Below are 24,150 nucleotides of genomic sequence, written 5' to 3' on the forward strand. Positions count from 1 at the left end.
CTTTTAGGGACTCGGCGTGAAGGACTGTCATGTTTGCCCCCATGTTTGGGTTCTCTGGGCTGGTTTGGGAGACTCTGTTAGAGTCCTCACCCCACTCTACTGCTCCCACCTATTTTTCTCAGGCCTATTTATGCTTAGTTCTATATTGTTTTATATGTTCTCAATTTATGATTCCTTTTTTTTTTCTTTCTTTTCTTTTATTTTTTTGTCTATGTCAGGGGAATTGCTCGTGTTGTTTTCATGTATGGGTGGCGGCTGGAGGTGGCGCTCCTGAGGCGGATCGCACGGGCTCACTTCGCTTTTCCTGCGTACTCCTTGCTATCCGGTCATGTGTAAGTTACAATCACACAACGTAAGGGGATTTAACTCCCCCAGAAAACGTAAGTCTGCTTTTTCTACATATATCAAACATGCACCCGATGTGATCTGCCTGCAGGAGTCCCACTTCACGCCCACCTCTCACCCCAAATATTTCCATCCGCATTACACACGTTTCTATTCATCTACTTATGTTTCTAAAAGTAGAGGGGCTATCATCTTATTGCGTAACTCCTTCCCTATTACTCTACTACGCTCTATAATAGACCCTAAAGGGAGATATGTAATCCTTCTAGGCACCTACAGGGAAGAAACCCTGTGTATTGTAAATGTGTATGCGCCTACTGAGGATCCTATTGCTTTTTTTGTCTCTATGCATTCCATTATTGCACTTCTCACCTATCACAAGTTATTGTGGTGTGGTGACTTTAATTTTGTACCTAACCCAGTACTTGATCGCTCCACCCTCCCGGCTCAAATGTGCCCTTCATCCCACAACTTTAAAGTTAAGCAAGTGATGGAATCCCTGTCCTTGGCGGATACCTGGAGGGAGCACAATGGCCCCCAAAGGGGATATACTTATTATTCTCCTTCTCACCAACTGTACACCCGGATTGATTTAATCCTAGCTTCTTCCTCTTACCTCCCATCACTAACCTACTCCAGACATGTTGTGTCCTCTTTGTTGGACCATGACATGGTCATAGCTGATTTCGCTTTAGTCACCAATTCCAGTGTCCCTTTTACTTGGCGCCTGAATGAGTCATTGCTGACCCGACCGGTTGTGTTTAATGCGATACTGGAGGAACTTAAACATTTCTTTTTATTAAACAACACCCCGGACTCTGATCCTATGAACCTGTGGCTGACTTACAAGGCTTTCATACGGGGCAAACTCATTCAGGTAGCTTCAAGGCTTAAAAAGGACAGATCTTCAGCTCAGGTTACACTAGAGTCTAAATTGGCTAAACTGGTGAGAGCCCATCAACAAACACCAACCCTTTACCTACTGAAGGAAATAAAAGACACTAAAACTCAGCTGAATGCCCTACTTTCAAACAATACTGAAAAAGCACTCCGCTGGACGTCCTCCTACTATTACAAATATGCCAGTAAACCAGATAAGATGTTGGCACGCCAACTCAAAGCCACACAGAGACTTAACCAAGTTTACCAAATCCGTACACAGTCTGGTAGAACTACCACTCACCCAGACATCATATATACCACCTTCCAATCCTTCTATAAACAACTATACTCGGAACAAAAAGGTGACCCCAGCATTAAGGCTGATGACTTCCTCTCCTCCGCTTCCCTCCCAAGGGTCTCATCTGCAGCGCTAGAGGAACTCAATAGCCCCATCACGGCAGAAGAGGTGACCTACACAATCAAAGCCCTGAAACTAGGAAGGACCCAGGTCCAGATGGCTATACAGCACTTTACTTTAAAAAATTTGCAGACCAGTTAATCCCCTTCATTACTAAATACTGTAACCATTTATTACAAGGCTCCACACCCCCACCCGAGTTTTTAGCTGCCAAAATTACTGTGATCCCCAAACCTCATAAAGACCCTCTTCTACCCTCCAACTATAGACCCATTTCACTTTTGAATATAGACAACAAGTTGTTCACCTCCATCTTAGCGCGTAGACTTAATAGAATTCTCCCTGGCCTGATACACAAAGACCAGGTTGGTTTCATCCCCAGCAGGGAAGCCCCAGATAATATACGGAAGGTCTTGGGTCTAGTTCATGAGGCGAATAGGACTTCAACTCCAGTAGCTTTACTAGCGCTAGATATAGAGAAGGCCTTTGATACAGTCTCTTGGACCTACCTTTGGCGGACTCTCTCCCACTTCAACATTAGAGGCCCTTTTCTCTCTGCTATTCAAGCTTTGTACTCTTCGCCTCAGGCTAGCCTCAAATTACCTTCCTCACATCCGTCGTTTATACCAATTTTTAGAGGAACACGCCAAGGTTGCCCCCTCTCCCCAGCCCTTTTTGCCTTAGCCATGGAACCATTAGCGATAAAGATTAGATCTCACCCAGACATAACAGGGATCTCGGTTGGGGGTGTGGAGTACAAATTGAGCCTTTTTGCTGATGACCTTTTGATAACACTCACCAATCCTATCATTTCATTTCCCTCCCTTTTGTCCCTTCTTAAATCTTTCTCAGATGTGTCAGGCTTACAAGTCAACCAATCCAAGTCGGAACTTTTGTTGAGTAATGTCACCTCTCAGGTTTCTGAGATTCTTCAGAGCGAGTTTCCATTTCTACACAACCTGCACTTCCTTCCATATTTGGGCATATCGCTGACCAAAACACTTAACACTCTATATAAATATAATTATCTTCCCATGTTCACTCAAATACGGGAGGACCTGCAGTCATGGGAATCTCTTCCAGTGTCCTGGGTGGGTAAGATTCATATAGTGAGAATGGTGGTCCTTCCACGGCTACTATACCTATTCCGCACCCTTCCGATCCCAGTCCCAGCGTCTGATCTGGGGGCTCTCCAGGCGGACATCCTTAAGTTTATTTGGGCCCATAAACGAGCTCGTATTTCTAAGCTTGTTATGTGTCGCCATAAGGCTCATGGTGGCCTTTCAGTGCCAGACTTAGCTCAGTACTACAGGGCAGCCAGATTAGCTCAACTATTCCTGACACATCTCTCTGCACAAGCTCAACCTATATGGGTTTCCCTTGAACAATCGCTGTTGGGGCCGTTCTCCTGGAGAGCCCTTATTTGGACCACCTCCTCATTGCCCTCTTCACTCCGTACCAAATCCCAGCTCTCATATTACGCTTTGCTCCTATGGAGATCCATTAGGTTCAAGCGCTCCCTTCAATCCAAACCGTCCCCCTTTGAATACCTTTTGGGTAATCCGGCTTTCTCCCCTGGACTTCAATCTGGGGCTTTTTCATGGTGGGTCGAAAAAAAATTGTGCTCCCTCCGGGATTTCCTAGTACGGGGTAAAATCCTAACTATGCCTGATTTCCTTGAGAAATTCACCCTCCAGCTCGTGAGCAATTCAATGTCCGGAGAGTATTCTCCTTTCTCCACTCCCTAAAGAATGGTTCCCATAATATTGATTATACACCTTTTGAAAGGCTAATGTCCTTCTCTCTATATAGGCAGGGTCTACTGTCCCGGATTTATTCTACTCTCACTGCACCTTCAGAGGACTCTAAGCTTCGTTATATGTTGGAATGGGAGGCTGATCTGTTAGAGGAATTCAGTGTATCTAGATGGCACCAGCGTTCCCAGACACTCTCTAAAGGGTCGTGGCAAACTACCCTGGCAGAGACCTCTATTAAGATCCTTCACCGGACATATCTGGTTCCGGCCAAATTACACCACTTCTATCCAGAAGTCCCCTCTACTTGCTTCCGGGGTTGTGGAGAGGAGGGCACGATGTTCCATACATGGTGGACATGTCCCATGGCTTCCAGGTTATGGGGTCGCATTTGTGATCTGCTCTCATCCTTGTTGGAGCACCCCCTCCCCCTTACACCCTCGGTATTTTTGCTTGGAGACAAGCCATCTAAATTAACAAATGCTAAATTCAAGTTAGCCCAATTCATCCTGCTTGCTACTAGGATACATATTGCTTCTCAGTGGCGTTCCTTATCATTGAGCTATCAAGCAGTGATTGATAGGGTTAACAAGATTTACCAATACGAACGGATGTCGGCTATCCGCTCAGATACATTTTCCTTGTTTGAGGGTGTCTGGGAGCCCTGGTCGTCCTCCCCCCACTCTGTCAACCTTTATCTCTACCCTGAACTTTGATAGGATACAGTATATTTCATATGGTACTAAGAGATGGAAGTGAATATGGGCCTTCTTTTTGTTGATCGCCATCCGAGACTTATCGCATGAGATTTTGAACTGCATGACTGCTACCCCTGACTATCTGATATTTCTCTTATTTTTGATTAATTTATTCTATGTCTTTTTGTTCTTTGTATTATTTGTTTGAAGTGTCTACTTGACTGGACACTACGTCCTTTATTTTATGCACAATGTACTGTGTACCTTATTTTTGTGAGACCCAGGATATTAAAAGTTCAGTTGCTATATCGTCCAGCAGTCAAATATAGGAAATCAGTAATTTATGTAATACTATACACTATATTGGTGTATAGAAATCTAATATACACTCACCTAAAGAATTATTAGGAACACCTGTTCTATTTCTCATTAATGCAATTATCTAGTCAACCAATCACATGGCAGTTGCTTCAATGCATTTAGGGGTTTGGTCCTGGTCCAGACAATCTCCAAACTGAATGTCAGAATGGGAAAGAAAGATGATTTAAGCAATTTTGAGCGTGGCATGGTTGTTGGTGCCAGACGGGCCGGTCTGAGTATTTCACAATCTGCTCAGTTACTGGGATTTTCATGCACAACCATTTCTAGGGTTTACAAAGAATGGTGTGAAAAGGGAAAAACATCCAGTATGCGGCAGTCCTGTGGGCAAAAATGCCTTGTGGATGCTAGAGGTCAGAGGAGAATGGGCCGACTGATTCAAGCTGATAGAAGAGCAACGTTGACTGAAATAACCACTCGTTACAACCGAGGTATGCAGCAAAGCATTTGTAAAGCCACAACACGCACAACCTTGAGGCGGATGGGCTACAACAGCAGAAGACCCCACCGGGTACCACTCATCTCCACTACAAATAGGAAAAAGAGGCTACAATTTGCATGAGCTCACCAAAATTGGACTGTTAAAGACTGGGAAAATGTTGCCTGGTCTGATGAGTCTCGATTTCCGTTGAGACATTCAAATGGTAGAGTCCAAATTTGGCGTAAACAGAATGAGAACATGTATCCATCATGCCTTGTTACCACTGTGCAGGCTGGTGGTGGTGGTGTAATGGTGTGGGGGATGTTTTCTGGGCACACTTTAGGCCCCTTAGCGCCAATTGGGCATCGTTTAAATGTCACGGTCTTCCTGAGCATTGTTTCTGACCATGTCCATCCCTTCATGACCACCATGTACCCATCCTCTGATGGCTACTTCCAGCAGGATAATGCACCATGTCACAAAGCTCGAATCATTTCAAATTGGTTTCTTGAACATGACAATGAGTTCACTGTACTAAAATGGCCCCCACAGTCACCAGATCTCAACCCAATAGAGCATCTTTGGGATGTGGTGGAACGGGAGCTTCGTGCCCTGGATGTGCATCCCTCAAATCTCCATCAACTGCAAGATGCTATCCTATCAATATGGGCCAACATTTCTAAAGAATGCTATCAGCACCTTGTTGAATCAATGCCACGTAGAATTAAGGCAGTTCTGAAGGCAAAAGGGGGTCCAACACCGTATTAGTATGGTGTTCCTAATAATTCTTTAGGTGAGTGTATATACACTGCTCAAAAAAATAAAGGGAACACTTAAACAACACAATGTAACTCCAAGTCAATCACACATCTGTGAAATCAAACTGTCCACTTAGGAAGCAACACTGAATTTCACATGTTGTTGTGCAAATGGGATAGACAACAGGTGGAAATTGTAGGCAATTAGCAAGACACCCCCAATAAAGGAGTGGTTCTGCAGGTGGTGACCACAGACCACTTCTCAGTTCCTATGCTTCCTGGCTGATGTTTTGGTCACTTTTGAATGCTGGCGGTGCTTTCACTCTAGTGGTAGCATGAGACGGAGTCCACAACCCACACAAGTGGCTCAGGTAGTGCAGCTTATCCAGGATGGCACATCAATGCGAGCTGTGGCAAGAAGGTTTGCTGTGTCTGTCAGCGTAGTGTCCAGAGCATGGAGGCGCTACCAGGAGACAGGCCAGTACATCAGGAGACGTGGAGGAGGCCGTAGGAGGGCAACAACCCAGCAGCAGGACCGTTACCTCCGCCTTTGTGCATGGAGGAACAGGAGGAGCACTGCCAGAGCCCTGCAAAATGACCTCCAGCAGGCCACAAATGTGCATGTGTCTGCTCAAACGGTCAGAAACAGACTCCATGAGGGTGATATGAGGGCCCGACGTCCACAGGTGGGGGTAGTGCTTACAGCCCAACACCGTGCAGGACGTTTGGCATTTGCCAGAGAACACCAAGATTGGCAAATTCGCCACTGGCGCCCTGTGCTCTTCACAGATGAAAGCAGGTTCACACTGAGCACATGTGACAGATGTGACAGAGTCTTGAGACGCCGTGGAGAACGTTCTGCTGCCTGCAACATCCTCCAGCATGACCGATTTGGCATTGGGTCAGTAATGGTGTGGGGTGGCATTTCTTTGGAGGGCCGCACAGCCCTCCATGTGCTCGCCAGAGGTAGCCTGACTGCCATTAGGTACCGAGATCAGATCCTCAGACCCCTTGTGAGACCATATGCTGGTGCGGTTGGCCCTGGGTTCCTCCTAATGCAAGACAATGCTAGACCTCATGTGGCTGGAGTGTGTCAGCAGTTTCTACAAGACGAAGGCATTGATGCTATGGACTGGCCCGCCCGTTCCCCAGACCTGAATCCAATTGAGCACATCTGGGACATCATGTCTCGCTCTATCCACCAACGTCACGTTGCACCACAGACTGTCCAGGAGTTGGCAGATGCTTTAGTCCAGGTCTGGGAGGAGATCCCTCAGGAGACCGTCCGCCACCTCATCAGGAGCATGCACAGGCGTTGTAGGGAGGTCATACAGGCACGTGGAGGCCACACACACTACTGAGCCTCATTTTGACTTGTTTTAAGGACATTACATCAAAGTTGGATCAGCCTGTAGTGTGTTTTTCCACTTAAATTTTGAGTGTGACTCCAAATCCAGACCTCCATTGGTTGAAAAATTTGATTTCCATTTTTTTATTTTTGTGTGATTTTGTTGTCAGCACATTCAACTATGTAAAGAACAAAGTATTTCAGAAGAATATTTAATTAATTCAGATCTAGGATGTGTTATTTTTGTGTTCCCTTTATTTTTTTGAGCAGTGTGTATATATATATATATATATATATATATATACACACACACACGTGAAACTCGAAAAATTTGAATATCGTGCAAAGTTCATTTATTTCAGTAATGCAACTTAAAAGGTGAAACTAACATATGAGATAGACTCATTACATGCAAAGCGAGATATTTCAAGCCTTTATTTGTAATAATATGGATGATTATGGCTTACAGCTTATGAAACCCCAAAGTCTCAATCTCAGGTACCCTTTGCTCAGGGGGTATGGATTAATTAGCTGACTAGAGTGTTACACTTTGAGCCTAGAATATAGAATCTTTTCACAAAATTCTAATTTTAAGCTGCATTAATGCAATTCCTTTTAATTTGCATTACTGAAATAAATGGACTTTTGCACAATATTCAAATTTTTCGGATTTCACCTGTAGTGTTGTTTGGGTTATCCAAGAATTCCGTGATGGATTCCGTTACCACTGACCATAATGGAATTCTATGACGGCATGCACCACGGAAGCCTATAAGAGGCATTCCGTCATAATAGAAGTCTATGGCCGGCCTAGACTTCCATTATGACAGAATGCCTCTTATAAACTTCCGTGGTGCATGCCGTCATAGAATTCCATCATGGTCCGTGGTAACAGATTTCTTAGATAACTGGAACTTGCAAAACGCAAGTTTTCTCAACACTAATCATGGACATCACCACCTCTGCCCTTATATGGATGTGAACAGAAAGAAAATTCTGGATCCAGGAAGATAGGCAAGAAAAATGAAAACACAAAAATCTCCAGGGTCCTAAGGGTTAAAACAGCCACAGCGCCACACATTGTATAGTGGCTGAGCTTGGTATCGCGCTCAGCCCCATTTACTTCTATGAGGCTGAGCTGCAATGATCGTGTCGTCACTGGTCTAGGAAAAGCAGAGAAAGCCACAAGAGCGCCTCTGCCTTCTCAAACAGCTGATCGGCGGGGGTCCCGGGGGTCGAATCCCCCACCGATCACGAGTAAGAAAATGTTGAAAACTCATTTAACTTACTTTTCACAGAAAACCACTTTTAGCATAATTGGCTTTAAGAAAGTCAGTCAACTCCAAACTCAGTTTCAAAGAAGGCATACGGCTATATAAGGTAGGTTCCCCAAAGTATAGCCATCCTTTTCTTGTGTAAATTTGTTCCTCTAATCCTGAAAAATACTTTAATTTTAAGCAAATTCGTTTTTTTGGTGCACTGTGGGTGGGGCCACTCTGTGCAGTAGACCTGGCGCCTCCTGTGTCACTGCTACCAGCTATAAAATCTCAGGGACTGTCCATCAAACAAGAGGGGGAGGAGCCGGGCCGCATCACTGGCCAAGTGATAATGCATGAAATGGAGCGACCCCACCCACAGGGACTAAAAAAAATGATTGGACATGCTGGATTTCAACATGTCTGATCCTATGGTCCTGCAGGAGATCAGACTCTACCAGAGGTGTCTAGCAGTGACTTATTTCTATCTCCCTATTAATATTCTAAATAAATGTGACCATCAGTCATGAATAATTTACTCTTTTCTACTCACCACTTTCCCTTCACACCTGCCCACGAACATTCTTCTCTGGGGTTCCTTCAGCCATGTATGGTACTTCACAGGCACATAGTCCGTTCCGTTGAATAACCCACTAGAGATAGACATCAGTTCTTCATAGTCTTCTGCCGTTGCAGGCGAAAAATCAATTTTTGGAACCGACATGGTGTCACTGCGCGATATAGACCAGAGTCTCAGCTGAAAGGAGAAGAGAAGAAGTTCAATCAGGCAAAGTCTACCATCATTCCTGAGATTGATAGGGTTCCCAGAAGTCACAACCATAATCCGATACTTGTCCCTTATATTGGGGATATGTTTTAATCTTGGTACAAATCCTTTCACCAATCACAACTGAGATTTTTTTGCAGGTTGGATAGTAAAAACAAAAACAAAAACCATGTCATTATGAAAGACCCTTAGAAGCCTCTCACATCCTCTGAGCTAAAAAAAACACACATGTATCTCACATCCGCATGCTGTGCATTGGTCTATAACTGCTTCTCGGTGTAATAAATGGTATACAACCCCCTGATACACGTACTGTACATGAGGCACTGGTACACGTTTTGATCAGAGTGTATAAGCCCACTCACCACGCCAAGGTTGTCTCCTCGAGTGCGACCTACACTAATACTGCACCATGTGAACAGGTGTCAAAAGCTTTTAAAATCTGTTCACATAGTGTGGTGCTGCATGGCGGCTGTTGTTGCTGTGCCTGTGGGTTGGTGCTGCGCCTGTGGGTTGGTGCTGCCCAGTGCCATGGGGGCTTAGTCTGACAGCAGGGGCGCTGTTGGACTACTGGGTCACGCCTCTTGCTGGTGCAGTCCTGTAGTGTCAGTGGTCGTAGGGTTGCCACCTTTTTTTAAAGCCAAACCCAAACAGAAGGGAGGGAGGGTAGACCGCCCTGGGCTAGCACCGCATCACTCCCAGCTGATCGCTTTCTGGGTCATTCCCGTACGGGTGGCAACCCTAGGTGTTCGCCATGTGGTGCTGCACCAATTTAGAGTAGGCAACCTAGGTGTGGTGAGGGGGGACCATGCATTTTTATCAAAACGTATATACTAAAGCCTCGTGAAGGCTATGTAGATTAGGGCTTGGTATACTGTTTAGGGCTCATTCACACGACCATATGAATGAGTCCGCATCCATTCCGCAATTTTGCGGAACGGGTGCGGACCCATTTATTTTAATGGGGCCGTATAAGATGTGAACAGCACATCCGTGGTTCTGTTCCACGGCCCTGCAATCGCGAACAAGAATTGGCATTTTCAAATATAGTTGCAGCCATGTGCGGTCCATAAATTGTGGGCCTGTATCCGTTTTGCGCAGTTTCCGGATCCGCAAAACACTACAATGCGCCCTTAGGGCTTGTTCACACAGCCTATGTGGTTCCATTATGAGCATTGGGGACCGCAATTTGCGGCCCCTAATGCACGGGCAACATCTGTGGTGCGGCCGGGACCCATTCAACTTAAATGGGTCCGTGATCCGTCCATTCCGCAAAAAGATAGAACAAGTTCTAATTTGTTGCGGAACAGAAGCACTCCGCAGTGCTTCCGTGGGGTTCTGTTCCGTGCTTCCGTTACGCACCACACCTCCGGATTTGCAGACCTATTCAAGTGAATGGGTCCGCATCTGTGATGCAGATTGCACACGGCTGATGCCCCGTGTATTGCGGAACTGCCGTATGCGGCCCTCAATACAGCCGCGGGAACACAACGTCCGTGTGAACAAGCCCTTATGCTGAGACGCAATTTTAGACCAAAGCACAGCATGGGGACGTGCGATCCATGTTTTTTTCTCTTTTTTTGAAATGTTATCATAGTTTGTGGGGCACATTTACTAAGCTCACCTTCTTTTGAGTATTGGCAAAGTCTGTCTTCAATTTGCGGCTCATTTATTATCCTTTCATAAATCTGGTTTGTCTTTTTTGGTTTAAGTCTGACCCCTAGTGGTCGTTTTCTTGTAAGACAGATTCAAATTCGCTAAACTGTTCTAAATAGTATACGCATGAATATGTGGCGCAAGTGAGATGAAATTTGGCGCATGTCTCCATAAAAGTAGGCAAATTGTGGCACAACTCAACACTCAAAACAGAGATAGAAAAGTAAGACAGCCCTGGGGTGGTGTAGAAAAATAAGGCGCACCTACATAAATAGGCGCAACAGGTGCAAAAACGGTAAATGAGACTTAAAAAATAAGACAGTGGTAAACAGCTTTCTACTCCTGAAAACAGGCGGCAGCGGCACTTTAGTAAATGTGTCCCTGTCTCTTTCCTATGGTATCAGCGCTCCTCCTATTTGCCCTAGTTGCTTTTAATTAGCAGGAGACTACAGAAGGGTTAATAAACTCCTACTAGGTCCCGGTATGTAGTTCCTGAGAGCACATGGAGAGGTGAGTACAGGGTGTGGCTGTGGTGCTGCGCAGTGCCATGGGGGCTTGGGCCTCTTTCACATGAATCATACGGATCGGCTCCAGATGCGTTCAGTGAAACTCGCACCATTTTGCAAGCAAGTTCAGTCAGTTTTGTCTGCGATTGCGTTCACTTTTTTGGCATGAATCGCACACGTTTTGATGCGTTTTTCACGAGCGTGATAAAAAAATGAAGGTTTACAAACAACATCTACTTTCACACTAGCGGCAGCCTTCTCTGGCAGGCTGTTCCGGCAGGAGAGCAGCCTGCTGGATACGTACTACCGATAGTGCACCGAGCCACCGGAAGTCCGCTACGTCCCCATTCACTATAATGGGGGTGGGCCGGATGTCTGTCCGCAACACGGCAAACATGCTGAGAGGCGGCCAGAATAGAACTACGACAAGACAAGTCGCTCGTGTGAAAGGGACCTTAGTCTGACAGCAGGGGCGCTGTTGGACTGCTGAGTCGCGCCGCCTGCTGTCTCCATGCGGCTCTGCACCAATTTAGAGTAGGTACCCACTCGTAGAGGCAACCTTGGCGTGGTGAGGGGGACTATACTAATGCCTCGTGTACAGTATGTAGATTAGGGCAGTATACATTTTTTCCCTTTTTTGGATTTTTTTAAAGCACTTTGTATGCAATCAAATGAATCAAGTCCCTTTATAAAGTGAAAAATCAATGTAATAATAAAATGTAATTTAAAAATGTCTCCCGAAAAATAACTAAACTATTAAAAATAAATAAATGAAAAATATTTATTAGCTTTACATAAAAATACATATTTGGTACCACCACAGTCATATCCACCAGTAGAATAAAGTAAGGCTTCGTCCACACTTCCGTTTTTTCAGGGACGCATGCTGTCCGCTTTTTTTACGGACTGCATACTGATCGATTTATTTTAATGTTTGTCCACATTTCCGTGATTCGTGTGTCCACAAAAAATCCACGGATGCATGCACTACTTTCATCAGTGCCCCAAAACTGCCCACATCCATTAAAGTCTATGGCCCCTTTCACACGGGTGAGTATTCCGCGCGGATGCGATGCGTGAGGTGAACGCATTGCACCCACACTGAATACCGACCTATTCATTTCTATGGGGCCGTTCACATGAGCGGTGATTTTCACGCATCACTTGTGCGTTGCGTGTAAATCGCAGCATGCTCTATATTCTGCGTTTTTCACGCAACGCAGGTCCCATTGAAGTGAATGGGGTTGCATGAAAATCGCAAGCATCCGCAAGCAAGTGCGGATGCGGTGCGATTTTCACGCACGGTTGCTAGGAGACGATCGGGATGGAGACCCGATCCTTATTATTTTCCCTTATAACATGGTTATAAGGGAAAATAATAGCATTCTGAATACAGAATGCATAGTAAAACATCGCTGGAGGGGTTAAAATAAATAAATAAATAATTTAACTCACCTTAGTCCACTTGTTCGCGCAGCCCGGCATCTCCTTCTGTCTCCTTTCTTCAGGACCTGGGTAAAGGACCTGTGGTGACGTCACTTTGGTCATCACATGATCTTTTACCATGGTGATGAATCATGTGATGGACCATGTGACGACCGGAGTGACGTCACCACAGGTCCTTTACCCACGTCCTGAAGAAAGGAGACAGAAGGAGATGCCGGGCTGCGCTATCAAATGGACTAAGGTGAGTTAAATTATTTTTTTTATTTTTTTTTAACCCCTCCAGCCCTATTTTACTATGCATTCTGTATTCAGAATGCTATTATTTTCCCTTATAACCATGTTATAAGGGGAAATAATACAATCTACACAACACCGATCCCAAGACCGAACTTCTGTGAAGAAGTTCGGGTTTGGGTACCAAACATACGCGATTTTTCTCACGCGAGTGCAAAACGCATTACAATGTTTTGCACTCGCGTGGAAAAATCGCGGGTGTTCCCGTAACGCACCCACACATTTTCCCGCAACGCCCGTGTGAAAGAGGCCTATGGGTCTGTGAAAATCAGAACGACAACTCGGATGGCATCTATGGTGCATCCGTTTTTCACAGAAGCCAGATAGAAAATGCAGATAAAATTAATTATCATCTGTGCATCGTCACGGATTATATGTCGACGTTTTAATTTGCGTACGTCATACTGACATGGAAGAGTGGGCGAGGCCTAAGCATAGCTCTCAGACAGCTACATATAATGACTAGTGTTGAGTGAATCGAAGTCCATGAAGTAGACCTCGATCCGAATTTCAGGGAAAATTCGAATCGCCGCAAAGCTGAATTTCCTTGTGCTTCGTGGTAATTAATTAATTTTTCCTGAATGGCTGTAAAAAATCATACTTACCTCATCCTTTTGAGCGCAAAGAGACGATCGCCGCCATCTTGATTGAAGAACCCGCGCAAAATCCTGTGGGCAGTAATGTGTGACATCACCACACCATTCAACGTAATGGGCCTCAAAATGGCGGCGGCTGGCTCTTCGCAATCAACTGGATGAGGGTAAGGGGTCATGCACACGAACGTATTTTCTTTCCGTGTCCATTCCATTTTTTATGCAGAACCATTCATTTCAACGGGTCGGCAAAAAGAACTGAAGTTACTCCGTGTGCTTTCCCGCATTACGGACAAGGATAGTACTGTTCTATTAGGGTCCGACTGTTCCGTTCTGCAAAATACGGTATGCACACGGACATTTTTACGGATCTTTTTTTTGCAGACACTTACGGTCGTGTGTAGGGATGAGCGAATTGACTTCGGATGAAACAGCCGAAGTCGATTCACATAAAACTTTGTTTCAATACTATATTGAGCGGCTAATCAATTGATTGAAATCTATTTGTTTGGCTTCACTTCGCTCAGCACCACTTGGAACCAAACCCGAGTTCGGGAAATAGTTTTTTACAGTATATCTCAATTTCTGAAGTTAATATGCGAAGTCTCGCGAGACTTTAACTTCGGCTCATCGGAGCCAATAAGGAGCGCTCGCTCCGTACAGTATTGAAACAAAGTTTTATGTGAATCGACTTTGGATGTTTCATCCGAAGTTGATTCGCTCATCCCTAGTCGTGTGCATGAGCCCCAAGTATGATTTTACTTATTTATTTTTATTACACTGTTATTAATGTCAGATGCCGCGATCAGCTATGAACGCGGCATCTGAGGGGTACAATGATGGGGAGCAGCGCAATCACCCTTCCCACTACGCAAATTTGTCTGTAAAATTCTGGTTTCTCTCCGTGCCTTCACACCACAAAAAAATAGAACATGTTTTTGCGGTGCAGACGGATCACGGACCCATTCAAGTTAAATGGGTCTGGATCCGTCTGCGGAATCTGCACGGATGTTGCCCGTGCAATTTGCGGTCCCCAATGCACAGAACATCTGACCAATGGCCGTGTGCATGAGCCCTAACCACTAGTGTTGATCACAAATATTCTAATTTCGATTTTTTTTTCGCAAATATAGGCATTTCGAAAATTTGCGAATATTTTGAATATAGTTATATATATTCGTAATTTCGAATATTCAAATTTATTTTCCGATTTTTTTTTCCGATTTTTTTTTCGATTTTTTTTTATCAGTACACATGATCCCTCACTGCTTCTAGCTTGTGGGCCAATAAGAAGGCTGCAATATACTTGATTTTAGGAGTAGTAGTGTTTGCGAATTTTGCTCTATATTAGTTTTTTTTTAATATTCGCTATATTGCTATATATTCTTGTTTTAGAATATTACGAATATTCGAAAAAACTAAGTTATAGCAATATAGAGAATATTCGAAAAAATCGAATATAGAGCAATTTAGCAAATATAGTGCTATAATCTTCTTTGTCTAATAGTTGTAAGTTGAAAAATTCTCAATAAAAAATTCGAATACGAAAATTCGAATTCCGAAAATTCGCATATTACACAATCATTACCTTTCCGATTTTTCAAGAAAAAAAAATCGTGAATTTTCGAATTTTCGACGTATATTCTACAAAATATTCGCAAAATATTGCGAATTCGAATATGACCCCTGTCGCTTATCACTACTAACCACCAGGCGATTGCAAGAATCATATGTAGTGTTGAGCGAATTGAAGCCAAACAAATTGACTTCAATCCGAATTTCAGGAAAAGTTTGATTAGCCGCAAATCCGAATTTCCTTGCTCCGGGATCAGCGATGAACGCAGCATACGAGGGGTTCAATGAAGGGGGGGCAGCGCAATTGCCATTCCCATTGCACCAGCTACATTCAACGGAATGTACTTCATGACAAAGTCATTCATCGCAAAACCAATTTTTTTTTGTGAAATTCGGCAAAGCAGCTGATTCTAATTTTTCATAACTTTGCTCATCACTAGTCCTATTATAAAGCACTTACTAACCTTCACAAATATACAAAACTAATGCCTTAAGCCTCACGCACAAGTCCGTGGAACACTGACCGTGAGATACCGGCCTGGATTCCTGGTGAGTGCAGGAGCCCACGGCGTCATTGGTTTCTATGACGCCGTGCGCTTCGTGCCGCCGCTGCTGTACAGTGATACACTCGTATTATTTATACGAGTGTATTACTGTACAGCAGCGGGCGCATGGCGTCATAACAACCAATGACGCCGTGCGCGCCTGCGCTCAGCAGGAATCCCGGCCGGTATCTCACGGTCAGTGTTCCACGGACGTGTGCATGAGGCTTTAGTATTCACACGTCAGTGATTTCCATCAGTAGTTTTCATCAGTGATTTTGAGCCAAAACCAGGTGCGGCTCTAAACACAGAACAGGAGCAGATCTTTCCCTTATATCTGATGTCTGTGGAGGCTCCAATCCTGGTGTTAGGCCTCATGCACACGACCGTTGTTCAGGTCCCCATCCGAGCCGCAGTTTTTGCAGCTCGGGTGCGGACTCATTCACTTCAATGGGGCCGCAATAGATGCGGACAGCACTCCGTGTGCTGTCCGCATCCGTTGCTCCGTTCCGTGGCCCCGCAAAAAAAATATAACATGTCCTATTCTTGTCCGTTTTGCCGACAAAAATAGGCATTTCTACAATGGGCCGCCCGTTCCGTTCCGAAAATTGCGGAAAGCACACGGGTGGCTTCCGTTTTTTGCGGATCCGCGGTTTGCGGACCGCAAAAAACGGCACGGTCGTGTGCATGAGGCCTTAAAAGTAACAAAAGATGACAGGAAACCGAATGATGATGACAAAGGCATGAAAGCACCAGCTATGGAGCTAATGGAACATGGTGATTAGTATTGAGTGAATCTAAGTATCCGAAGTGGAGTTTGATCTGATTTTCAGGGAAAATTAAATTTGCCATGAAGCTGAATTCCTCGTGCTTCATGGTAACAAATCTATTTTCCCTTGAATGGCGGTAACAAAAATAAAAAATAAATCACACTTGCCTCATCCATTTGAGTCGCAGCCATCTTGCTTGAAGATCCCACAATAAATCTCGTGCGCTTTGTCCTATGACATCACCACGCCGGCCAGTATGATGACATCATCACGCAACGCACAAGATTTCACTCAGGATCTTTAAGCAAAATGGCCGCAGGGGCCTCTGCGTGCTCAAATGGATGAGGTGAGTATGATATTTTAAAATCATCAACCCCTGAATATTTATCTCAGATGCCGCGATCAGCGATGAATGCGGCATCTGACGGGTTCAATGATGAGGGGTGGTGATATCGCCATTCCCCGCCATTGCGCCCGCTACTTACAAAGAAATTCGCTTTGTGATGAAGTAATTTGAATTAACTTAAAGCAGGGGGGAATGCAGTGTCCCACTCAGTGACGGTCGTGGGCCCCTGTATAACTTTGGGCATATGTATACCAAATGTATTGTTGTATCAAGCTGTAAGTCCTCATAGAAGGCTGTTCTAGTATCATTACATCTATTCACCCCTAGGTGGTGCTGGCACCACATATATATAGCGGAGGGTGTGCTAATGCAGTGTAGAACAGTAGAGTAGAAAGAAGAAGGAAGTTAGTTATGTGTGAGGAGGTGTGGAGCAGGACTGTTAGTAATGACCCGAAGGATGAGGAGGGGAGGGGAGGGGTTAACCTCCTATACCCACTGTCCCCATACACAAACCATCCCCGCAAATAAAGACAGCGAACACATACTTCTTTTAACTCTTTATTGTTGGATGGTAGTCGGCCACAGCTATTTTATTCCAAAACGGCAAACATATAAACCATGCGATCTGCCAGCCGCTGGCCTCCCAGGGGGCAGTTCCGCCAACTCTTTCTTTTAGCACATCTAATTTGCCTTAACTTGCCGCCACGGAGGAGACCCGCCCTCAAACAGGGGCTCTGACCACCACCCAACAAGAACAAAGCTTGCTCCACTCCATCCTGAAGACCCAAAAGGAAGATATCTAAGCCAATGTCGGATAGGTGTACCCCATCAGGCCTCATCAATGCACGATTGTCCCCTTCCAACTGCCGGTGGCGAACCACAACACCCCCTAACAAAACGGGAAATGTGCAAGTTCACTGTGCGCCTGCATCGTTCAACCACTCCCCCATCTTGCCAAAGCGCCCCGTGGCACGATTTCAGACCACAACTTCCCTAAAAAAGGACAGGAACCGCTCCAAATCTGACCGCTCCATTAAGGGCGTAGAACCAGTATCATTACCCCCGGCATGGACTACCAGGATCACTGGACCACCCGGCTGAAGACCTATCTCCACCACCTGCTAGAGGAGCTGCAACCATCTGAGGCCACGAATCCCTCTCCATGACACATCCACTTCCTGGAAACCGAGGGATCTCCCGCCAGATCTGCATTCGGATCACTGCGCCTCCCAAAAAACATAGGAATGGCCGATCATCCACACGACCGGCCTGCCCGAGCCGTGCGCCTGCCAGGTAGCAGGGGAAACTGAAGATCTGACCAGGGACATCAACTGCTGCCCACCAAACCCCAAAGGTGCTGCGGGCATTTCCTGCCCTCCTGCTCCACTTCCGGGAGAAGGGAAAAAAATTCCTGTAAACGAAAACGAGAAAGGGCATCAGCTACCTTATTCTCAACACCTGGAATGTGATGGGCCCTAAAATAAATATTAAACGTAAGGCATTGAAGAACCAAGTGCCGCAGCAAGGCCAAAACCTGGAGGGAAGAAGAAGATAACCTGTTGACGCAGCAAACAACCCCCAATTTGTCGGTCCAAAATGAAACGTGCCTGTTGGACAGTCTGTCTCTCCATAGCTCCACCACTACAACAATGGGGAGCAACTCGAGTAAAGTAAGGTTCTTACATATTCCAGATGACCGCCAGGAATCCAGGCCACGAGGAGGCACACCACTCAGTCCCAAAAATAGTCCCAAAACCACATGACCCGGACGCATCTGAAAACAGGAACAACTCAGCGTTAGGGATTTCTTTGTCCATGTAGCACGTATGACCATTGTACGATAGCAAAAATGCCCTCCAGATCCCCAAGTCTTCTTTCAGGAACTTGGAAAGCCGAATGCGGTGCCGCGGAGATCTAACTACTCTAGTGGCCATGCGAAACATAAAAGGCCTAAAAGGGACTGAATTTGGAGAAGGGTAACCTTTCTGACCGCTAAAAACCCATCAATCAACCCCAGAAGCTTCTGCAACTTCTCCCGCGGCAACCGAAAAAGCATGTCCACCGTGTCGATTTCAATACCCAAAAATGACAGCCGCGTCACCGGGCCCTCAGTTTTTTCCTTCGAAATGGGAACCCCGAACTGAGCCATTCTCTCCAGAAAAATATTCAACAGGGATAGGCAACCGTCGCCACCCCCGGGGGACAAAAAAAGAAAATCATCCAAATAATGCAAAACTGATGTGGAACCCAAATCATAACGGACAACCCACTCTAGTAAAGACCCAAACATCTCAAAGTAATGACAAGAAATAGAACAACCCATAGGAAGGCATGTGTCATAATAAAAATGGCCATCCACACGGCAACCTAACAAATGAAAAAAATCTGGGTGAACGGGAAGGGGACGAAAAGCCGATTCGATATCCTACTTAGCCAGGAGGGCCCCTCAACCCGCCTCCCTAACAAGTGCAACCGCCGTCTCAAAGGACACATATGACACTGACGCATCCTCAGAAGTAATGGCGTCATTTACTGATGAACCCTTCGGGTGAGAGAGATGATGAATTAACCGGAACTTACCAGGCTCTTTTTTAGGGACCACACCGAGAGGGGAAACTCGTAGGTTGGGAAAAGGCAAATCAAAAAACGGACCCCTAATCCTGCCCAGGGAAACCTCCTTATTGACCTTCTCCCGGAGAACTTCCGGTAGGTCCCGGGCTGATTTTAAATTATCTGAAAAAACTGGGGAACGATTGAGAACAAAAGGGATGAAAAACCCACACGAAGCTGAGTGGCCACTTGCCTATTGGGGTATCTGTCTAACCATGGGCCCATCTCTACCACGCTCACCGGGGTCCTTCTGGCCACTATGTTCAAACTGTATGGGAACCTTAGCGGGAGGACAGGGGCACTTAGTCACCGGATGAGAGCCGCCGTAAGCTGAGCACTTATGTTTGAATCTGCACAAACCTGCGAACCTGCAGATACCTTCATTAAACAGCCAGCACGACCCGGGCCGTCGGACGGCCACCGATCCATGGGAAGGAGATCCCCCTGAAACAGTGTCCGCCCCTGAAAAGGGAGGGGGTCTCTGTGCCACCATCAGCCTCAACCAGACATCTGTGGCCACCAGGCGCTGCCCTCATGGGATTTGTAAGCGCTATAGATGATGTCCTGATAAATAAACAGCTCAGAACAACGTTCGGGGTGACGCTGCCCCATAATGCAGCCCAAAACCGAAAAAGCCTGCAACCAATTATTCATGGTCTTGGCGACCTTGGGCCTGCGCTCGTAAGGTTTATCTGAAAAATGCCTCTCCTTATCCACCGTATACTGATCCACAGATATGAGGGACCAGACGTCAACGTATTGATTAGCCCAAACCTTCTCACAGATGGCCTCGTCTAAATGGGCACCCAGAAAGCTAACTCCACAAAAACACGACTCCTTATGTACCCCCGCTAATACTGGGGCAGACTTAACAGGAAGAGGTGGGTGGGACTGCTCGGGAGCAGGCTGCAAACGTTTTACAGATGTACCATGGTTAGCACTCCTTTTTTTTGAGATTTCTGAGTTTGGTTATCTAATCTAAGCAAACACCTTCAATTGCTTTTCAATGGCTTTTGTCTCAAGATAATGAAATGAGTTAAGAAATTTGAGTTAACAGCGGGAGTGCTAACCATGGTACATCTGTAGAAGCATTTTCAACAGAGTAGATGTGTCTGAAACCCCACAACCCGCCCCCCACGCACCCCTAAATTGGTACTCAACAGACGAGACAGCATTGGCACCACCGAAGAAACAGGCACAGAAACCTCGGGCTGAAGCGAAGACATGGGAACCAGGCTCTGGGCCCTGGAAGACTGACCAGGCATCCGCCCCTTGCGCTTGGTCCGCGACCACCGCCCAGACTCTCCTGAAGCGGCCAAGGACCCCTCCGAGGATGATGGAGACTGCCACCGGGAAGATCTGGATCACCTGCTCCAAGATGAGTTGCCAGACCTGCGACTGGACTGACTCCTTTGTGAACCGCGACGCCCCCGCCTCCGACTCTCCTGAGAGGAAGATGAGGAGCTCGACCGTCCCCTGCGCGTGCGAGATCGTGGGGTAGCGGAAGGGCAAGTATGGTGGAAGGGCCTTCAAATACACCACTAATACTACCAGGGTTCCCATTTGGATCCACGGCCATGGTAGGAGCTATGGGATCCATGTTAGCCTGCTGGCTCTGAACAGCAGGAAGCACTGTGAGCTGAGTGGAAGGGGGGGGGGGGGGGGGTAGGAGGAAGACCCTGTGAGGAGGCACTGCTATTATTATTTAAGGTTCAAATAGCCTGAGGCTAATGGATTCCCGTTTAAGGTCTGATTTTAAAACGTAGCATTTACTTCATACTTTAAAATATACGGGAAGACAATAAAGAAAAAAATTGTCTTAAAATTAAAGTGCAGCTGTGCAGCACAGCTGCACTTTAATTTTAAGACAATTTTTTTCTTTTTTTCTTTTTTCTTTATTGTCTTCCCGTATATTTTAAAGTATGAAGTAAATGCTACGTTTTAAAATCAGACCTTAAACGGGAATCCATTAGCCGCAGGCTATTTGAACCTTAAATATTTAAATCCCGGGTCCAAAGGATCCCTGAAGGAAAACTGCTATTATTAGACCCCATTCTGCCGCCTACACTGCAGACACGAGGCAACAGGAAATGCCAGGGGCAAACAGAAGGAAGGAATGGGCGGAGCTACCGCCCCAGACGCCGAGACGGCAGCATTGAAACCCAGCTGTGCACCTCCTCCAGCGCTATTGCTAGCGCACAGGGTAGATGAGGAGGGGGGGGACTATGCCCGAGTCGCACGGGGGGGGGGGCGGATGCGCCGAGCAGACCGCCTGCCCCCCGCTGGAGTTCCGGACTCTCTTCCTGATAGAGCTGCGCACCCTGCCGCCTCTCTAAGGCCAGAGGGAGACGAGGGCAGGGGGTAACCAAGACTGCCAAAAAAGGAGCGCAGCCATCCCTCGCCGTCATCCGCTAACAGGACCTCTCTCAATGGCGCATCGCCAGCGGCCATCTCTCCCTCTTGTTCGGACAGAGCGCAGATACCACTCACCAGATACCGCACTTCCGTTCAAGAGGGAGAGAATAGGCGGAACCCAGCTTAAGTACCCTCACTTTACTACGCACCCTCCCCTTACTGCAGGATCCCCAAGTTAACCCCTGACGGACCCTAGACTCCCTGAACTACCAATTAACCCCTAAAGGTCCCTCAACCCCCTAAATCCCCAAACTGCATGAAAAAAGGGGGAAAGGGGGGGGGGGTGACATATAAATAACACCCCCAGAGAACTAAAGGGGGGAGGACCACCAGTCACTAGCTACCCTCCCTAAACAGTCGGGCAGCCTCCACACAAGTCCAAGATGTAGCTGCCACCAAGGGTGTTGCTAGGGTCTGAAAACATCGAGGACACACGCCCACTATGTTGAAATTGCACATTAAAGGCATGCTTAAAGGGGTGTTCTGGTTTACGCAAATGAAGTGCAGTACTGCAGTCATTATATAATACAACATTGGGTAACTTTCCAATATCTGTTATGTTTCATTTCCTCACCACTGCAGAAATCTTTGCTGGGGCCCTTTAATATTGATGGGAGTGGACCCTGGGCCACCCCACAGATCATTCCTCACCCCCCTTGTACTTGTTCCGCTGATCCGCTCCTTGCGGGCTGCGCTGACATGAGTTCAGTCACTTCGGTGTGCAATTCTGTCCTGGGGGGATGATCTGTGGTGGGTTGCCCAGGTCCTATTTATTATTATTATTTTTTATTATTAAAGCGCAATTCATTCCATAGCGCTGTACATATGATAAGGGGCGCACATACATAATACAGACAAGTGCACTAAGCAGGAACAAGACGAGTTACAAACTGGTACAGAAGGAGAGAGGGCCCTGCCCGTGAGGGCTTACAATCTACATGGTATGGGAGAAAATTAAAAGGCCCTGGAATAGCCAAATCAAAAAATAAAATGCTATCAGGCCAGCATAACATTCGGGGCACTGGACAAAACATCTGGGGCTCAAGCCCCGAATTTTTTGACCTAACGACGTCCCTGGCTGCCACTTTAGCCCCTTGGCCCTGATCAAGCTGAGGGAGGGTAGACAAATTCCCTACAGCTACCTAGCACAGACCAGAGAGTCAATGTATGGATATAGAGAAAGTCTAGTGGAGATAGAAGCAGCATTAGCTTATGGACTCCACAGCATCAGTGACCGGGAGAAGCCTAAAAGCACCTGGACACAGCCGGACGTCTAGGCACAAGGTTGTCCAGTAGCACATACTTCTGTGGACATTGTGGACTAGAGTTTATGAAAGCAAACCAGTGCAAATAATGGAGCAGAGGATTTTTCCTGCCGTAAGGCTCCATTCACACATCCGCAATTCCATTCCGCGTTTCCCCCATAACAGTAACCTCTACAGTACCCGCCCCTTTAACAGTAACTTCCACAGTGCCCACCCCTTTAAAAGTGACTTTCACAGTGACCGCCTTTTTAACAGTGACCGCCCTTTAACAGTGACTTTTACAATGACCGCTCCTTTAACAGTGAATATTACAGTAACTCCCTGCTACACCTACATAACTCACATAGGTTTAAGGAGGACCTTTCACCAGGATACATGTATTGAAATAATTAGATTACCTTACAGTGTGGCCCCCAGTGATGTCTATCCCCTTTTTTTTTTTTTAAGGACTCCCCCTTTCGTCCGCTGTGGTCCCCGTTTGTTTTGGCGCCTCATATGCTAATGAGGCGATTTGGTTCAACTAGGCGGTGACTTGAATTTGTCCTTGGCGTGGTTATCTTCTCCCTGGCTGCGAGCGCATCCAATCAGAGCGCCCCGCTCTTAGCCAGGGAGAAGGAGCTTAAGTTCTCGCGAGAACCGCAGCTCCTTCTCCCGTGAGAACTTGAGCTCCTTCTCCTTGGCTAAGAGCGGGGCTCTCTGATTGGATGCGCTCGTGCAGCGACCAGGAAATGGGTACGCTGACGCCACTTTAATGCAGTGGATAATAGTCTGTATTTTGTTTGTGATGCCAATTGCAGCGTGAGCAGGGTACTATCACAGGGCCCTTCCAAGGTGTTATAACGCACATCCCAGGTTAGGAATGCCAGAGTGGTGTAATGGCTTATAATGTCTCTATAGGTGGTGGTAATTGTGTCAACGGTGTCTCCTACCTGGGTACGGCTGGACTTCTAGCTCCTGGCTCACTTGCAATAAATTTGAGTGTAGTGATAGGAGGAGTAATAGAGGAATTTTGCAGCAGAAATGATGTCCAGACCTTTAGATGAAGTTCAAACTTTTATTTACTGAAGATAACTTGTATCCAAACAGT

The 24,150-nt window shown here is 46.2% G+C and overlaps 2 protein-coding genes across 2 annotated transcripts in view; both read right to left on the reverse strand.

Moving 5' to 3' along the window:
- The window catches only part of LOC120986517 (histidine N-acetyltransferase-like), a 36,241-nt gene extending 27,243 nt beyond the window's left edge, over positions 1–8,998 (reverse strand). Inside the window, exon 1 of the mRNA XM_040415143.1 lies at positions 8,812–8,998. Coding sequence (XP_040271077.1) covers positions 8,812–8,982 — 171 coding nt within the window. The 5' untranslated portion in view covers positions 8,983–8,998. The remainder of the gene's footprint in view (positions 1–8,811) is intronic.
- The window catches only part of LOC120986516 (histidine N-acetyltransferase-like), a 227,957-nt gene that overhangs the window by 178,881 nt on the left and 24,926 nt on the right, over positions 1–24,150 (reverse strand). The gene's annotated exons all lie outside the window — the stretch shown is intronic.

The sequence above is a fragment of the Bufo bufo genome, chromosome 1 (assembly GCF_905171765.1).
Source record: "Bufo bufo chromosome 1, aBufBuf1.1, whole genome shotgun sequence".
NCBI classification, from domain to species: Eukaryota; Metazoa; Chordata; class Amphibia; order Anura; family Bufonidae; genus Bufo; species Bufo bufo.